Below are 5,394 nucleotides of genomic sequence, written 5' to 3' on the forward strand. Positions count from 1 at the left end.
ACATTGTCACAAACCACATACTGACATTAATCTACAAAGTGAAAAATTCAAGGCACAAATGAAGGGAAAATGGATTAAAATAAATAAGAATATAGTCACCTGCATGTTCTGTCCCTGTAGATGGAGTCTCTCTTTGCAGACTCCCTCATAGAAATCATAGTATTCTAGGAAGGACTTTTCCATCACACTCCTAAAAACAAAACATGCATACAACAATCAGCTGATGAGCAGAAAGAAGGAAAGAGAGTGAACGAAGAGGAGTAAGGAAATGAGGAAAGGAGCGCAGAGAAGAAAGATTAGTCAATTATGTTGGTCTCACCACAGAGCTTCAGGACAGGGGACTTTGCCCTCCAGCATGTCACACACAGCCACCCTCATGGTTTCATGGCGGATGCACTCGTTGTAGTTCTTACTGTCCCCTGGGTGGCGTTCCTGAGGGACACACAGACAGACCAAAACTGTATAGAAACTTGAATGAAAGTGCATTAAAACAAACAAATATAAGACTACAGTTGCAACCTATTCCACTGCAAAGCCTTGCTGTCTTCCATTAAACATGCGTAGGAGAAGTATAACTGGTTGGGAAAAACACTTCTTAAACCTTATTTTGATTCTATTCATGTAGTTTTTATGTTCTGCTGACCAGTAAAAGTAGAGATATGGATCTCTCCCCATTCATTCATTCAGATAGGAGCCTGGTCTTGTTAGTCCGAAATAACTGTCCCGAGGCGTTGCCACGATGCGGCAGTGCGAGGACTTGCCTCTAAAGACTTTGGCTTTGCTGGATTTTTCCACCCACCATTCTGTTTTCACAGCAGCAGGTGCAGGTGGTAATGATAATAGTTGCGTATTTTAAAATGAGTCTAATTACAGCATACATCAACACTGAGTAATATGCAGTAAGTTAATCACTGGCAAATATATTTTTCATCAGTGATTTTCTCATTTGTTTCCTAATACAAAGACTACTGCTCCTGCTGTTTTGTCCCGGTAATAAACTTGTTCCTCACTAGATGTAAATTCAAAGCCTTCCAACTTTTTGAGAAAAAAGTGTAAAGCTGATGATACACAGAGCAACTTTTAGAACAATGGTGCTGGGCAATGTTGCCGTCAAGGGTATTGAATAAAGATTACCCCTGTATATCATCAACTTAAGGTGAGGTCAACCAACACACACCCAGGCAGACAGACAGACGAACAGACGGAGTACCTGTTCAAAGCCAGGTTCGTTGTGATAGGGGTTCTCCGTCATCAGAGACTGAATGGAGATGAGGACAGATGAGATACTCTGGGCTGGACTCCATGCTGGGCCTGTCCATGTCCTGCACACACACGCATAGGTTATGGAACCATTTAGAAGTTTACAGTGTATTAAGTCCAAGTTGTAAGACAGAAACACACCGTGACCAGCCATCCTCAGTGGATTCCTGTGGAGACAAATACAAACGATGAAAGGAATGAAGCCCGACTCACCCCAGGATGCTGAGGCAGACCTTGCCGTTGCGGTAAAAGTTGGGGTTGAAGCGGACGGTGTTGTGTCCGGTGGTGATGAGCTTGACCCGCGGCGGGTGGATGGGGTAGTCGGGAGGGCAGCGGAACAGGAAGAGGAAGAAGCCGCCCTCGTACGGTGTGTCGAATGGGCCTGTGATCAGGGCATGGATCTGTAAATGAAAGAAAAATGTGTGTCAAGAGGCAGAGACGTTTGTGGACAAGAGGAAGGAGGGATGTCGTGGGGGAAAACAGAAGCAAAAACAAGATGGTTTAGGGAAACCATGAGGTGTACAGAGAGAGGGATGCTGGGGATGAATAGACCATGGAGCAGAGAATCTGACTTTGAAAACAAAACAAAACAACAGACAACGCCTACATCAGCCCCTGCTGTGAGGAGGAAATGTACAAATGTGAAGAACATTATGTTTCACTGATTCCATGACACCCCCATTGAGCCAAAAACACCCTGATCCTGCCCAATATGCACGCAAATTCACTGCAAATTCCCAACAATCTATGAATAATTGAACCATCTGTATTAACTAGTACAACATTTTTAGTGTTAATACTCGACAGCTGCACCGACTTCCTTTTTTCCAGCATCAAAGTTCATTCTTGGCCTTGAAAAGCTTGGCAAAAATAATCTTAACTCAACACGCACTTTTCCTAGACCTTTCACCCGCAGTAAACGGTCTTCATCAACAGATCACGTTTCCTCAGTTGTCACGGAGACAGTTAAGTTACGTGACTGGAGTTTGACAACTGAGCCATCTCTGTAACACCTGGGCAAACTCCATTTTCCAACAAAGACATAAACGTGCAGCTGAGAGCACTGGGAAAAAAGCTAACAAGTTGACTGTTAAGAAACATTTTTGCTATATTTGTTGAAATTATCTTTACACACCAACATCAATCTATAAATCAAATGCTCTGACAAAAATATTTAAAATCTGGGTATCTGTGGCAGTCGCAGGACCGTAATAAGCAAAGACAATCATTAGGTCCAAATGAAATGACTTGCTGCCCTACCTGCGCTCCCTGCGGGTGAACGTGTGTTTTGGCAGTGGCTTTGGAGGGGGAGGGATTTTTTCAGTTGGATACTTTTAAACTCTAGCTGCCTCTTGCTGGTTTCTCCATCATTGCTAGCTTTAACATGATTTTGTTCAAAAAAAAATTCTAATTCTTATTATTAATTTAATTCTATAAAATGTTACAAAAAGTTCATATTTTATAGATAGTGTATGTTGTGTGCCACACACAATGACAGAAAGAGATTTATAGTTTAAAATTATCTCAAATAATACAGCAGAAATCAAATACTCCACATGTCTTTACTTGATTATTCTTTCTCTGGAAACATAACACACATATTTGGGTTTAATCAGTTCACTTAAAAATAATCAGTTTCTTATTGCCCTGCCCCAAACTATAATAAACCAAAATGAGGATATTCAGCCTGAAGCAGAATAGAATGCAGCATCAGGTGGTCATAGACCCCAATTACACTTTGTTAGGTTAAGCTTCCCGGCCAGATGTGACAGCTCTCAAATATTAGCTTAAAAAGCTAAGTAAATGCATTCTAGCTCGCCTAGATGTTGTAAATATATAAATGTATCTGTCTTTAAGACGCATACATGTAATCTTTACTCCTCCTGGGTGTATATCCAAGTCTACGTCAGTAATGTCAGTAAGAGGTCTGCAGAAGTAGCTAGAACAGTGTCTGTGTCCTGTGATTACAGCAGCTGAAAGTACACTACCATTCTCCCAATTTCATTAAACACGATCACACTGAACTGTTGAACTGTTTATCTGATCCCTGATCAGTTCAACCGCTGAATGATCCGTAGGAATGAGAGAGCGGTGTAAGTGAGAGTCTGTGAAGACAAAACATGTTTGTCTCATAGTACATCAATTCATTTCATCCATGTATTTTGAGTTAGTTCATGGCTACTTCTTGTTGTGCACCAGTTATTCTTCTTCTGGTGTTTTTAACTGCTACCAAGCAGCTTCAGGTGCAATACCACCACCTTTGGACTGGAACAGAGCAGAACCTGATTCACATGTAGCCTTGGAAAACCAAGTCGCAATTACAATCAGATTTGGGATCTGGGCAAGGGAGAAGTATGCGTTTATGTTATATGTTTTTCCTGCATTAAATCTCATCTAGATTTTATCTGGACACGAGACACTTGAAAAGACAAGTGTAAATGGGGTCATAGCGTGAATGCCTTTCCACACTGAACCTGCCGTTTTACCTTGGTCATGTCTTGAGGATCAGGGACAACAAACATCCCCGGTGGAGGTTCCTTGTAGATGGACATGATATCCCTGCAGGGAGACAGAGAGAGGGAGACAGATGAGGTTCCTCAAAGGACAAAGTTAAGGTAGAGGTGGAGAAAAATCACACAGCGATATCTGTCCCTGGCCTGGCCACAATCTTGCGTCAACAATTTCCATAGGGACTATTTCTTTGGTAGAAAGTCGTTCCAATAAAAACTAGCTGCACTGCTGTGACGCTGCTTCTGCAAACACAACACGCTGTCGAGGTTTCACCACAATTCCACTGACCTCCACTGTATGAGTTAGCAGCAGAAATCTCAGACTGATGCCTCAAAACCGGAGCAGCAGGGACATTAAAACTACTACTACCTGGTACCACAAGAGGTAAGCAGAATGTCTTTGGTAATTTAGGTGAACTGACCTTTTAATGTGTTAGTATTGTTTAAATAGGAAGCAAAATGGCAACTGTAAAAGACAACAATTAAAATGTGTAAAAAACTAAATAGGTGATCCTTACATACTACTTTAACATGAGTTCTGTGTATTATTGCCTAAATTAAAGTAAATGCTTAAGTTTCCAGAAACCTACCCTTCATTTGTAAAGGTTTCACTGATGGCAGAAACTTGAAGTACAGCTTTCACTTTCGATTTTACTCACCGTACTAAGATTTTAGGCCTTAACATACAACATACAACAGTGACCACACAGACATGTCCTCAAACTGTTTTGCAGCTTGGAAACGTTTTTATTAACGTTACCTCTTTATCCTCAGGATGCACTGCTGAGAAGCCTTCTCGTTGTCCCAGTCCGTGCTTAGGGTCGGGTCCCAGGAAGTAGCGTGGATTTGGGACAACAGGCCCGCTCCTGCCACCCCGCCGACCCCTAACCCAACACCGGTGAGAGGCGAGGAGGCGTGTACGGTCTGAGACACGGCCACGACGGGGGGCGATGAGCCGGGGGTGAACGTGTTCCCAAAACTGGCTGGGGTAGCAGTGACAGCGGACAGAGGCGCCACCAAAGCGGTTAGGCCACTCTGCGCGGCCGCGGCGGGGGCAGGGGACGCAGGGTTGGAGCTGGAGAGAGTACCGCTGGCTGCAGAGTGGCCCCCCGGCAGAGAGTTAGCCAAAGTCGGCAGTCCGGTAACGCCTAAGCCAAGGGCACCGCCGCTGGACTGCTCTCCGAAGCTGTCCGCCATGGCTCGCAAGCTAGATCAAAACCGTTGGTGTTGACTAATTTATAATGCTAACTGTTAGCCGCATTGACAGCTGAGTGCGAAGTTACCTTTGCTTGTTTTGTCCACTGGGATCAGAGAGCAGAAAAACCGGTTAGAGACGAGGCCAGAAAACAAGGCATTTCTTCCCACGACATGGTGGCTACTTATCGTTAGCTTAATGTTGTGTTTTTCCTCGGGCCTCCAAAAAGTATTAAGTCGGCAGCAAAATTACGTCGTCCACTTAACTACGGTTTCTGAAGGTTGTTCAATGCGGTTGTTGTCGGTTTTTAAAGGAGTGTGGGATGGTGTCCGATTATTTTGGTTTTAAAACGACCACATCCCCACTAGTCCATCTCCATAACGCAACTTAGGATCTGATTTCTCACCAGTCAAGTTCCTCTGAATTGAA

The 5,394-nt window shown here is 43.5% G+C and overlaps 1 protein-coding gene across 1 annotated transcript in view; it reads right to left on the reverse strand.

Annotated features, from left to right (window-relative positions):
• Positions 1-5,394, reverse strand: part of ube2z (ubiquitin-conjugating enzyme E2Z) — a 12,522-nt gene extending 7,128 nt beyond the window's left edge. The window contains exons 1-6 of the mRNA XM_046035254.1: positions 4,531-5,394; positions 3,747-3,819; positions 1,474-1,661; positions 1,211-1,322; positions 320-432; positions 100-190 (exon numbers count right to left, since the gene is read on the reverse strand). Of these exons, the coding sequence (XP_045891210.1) occupies positions 100-190; positions 320-432; positions 1,211-1,322; positions 1,474-1,661; positions 3,747-3,819; positions 4,531-4,967 (1,014 nt within the window). The 5' untranslated portion in view covers positions 4,968-5,394. The remainder of the gene's footprint in view (positions 1-99; positions 191-319; positions 433-1,210; positions 1,323-1,473; positions 1,662-3,746; positions 3,820-4,530) is intronic.

Source organism: Micropterus dolomieu, linkage group LG02 (genome assembly GCF_021292245.1).
Source record: "Micropterus dolomieu isolate WLL.071019.BEF.003 ecotype Adirondacks linkage group LG02, ASM2129224v1, whole genome shotgun sequence".
Lineage (NCBI taxonomy): Eukaryota > Metazoa > Chordata > Actinopteri > Centrarchiformes > Centrarchidae > Micropterus > Micropterus dolomieu.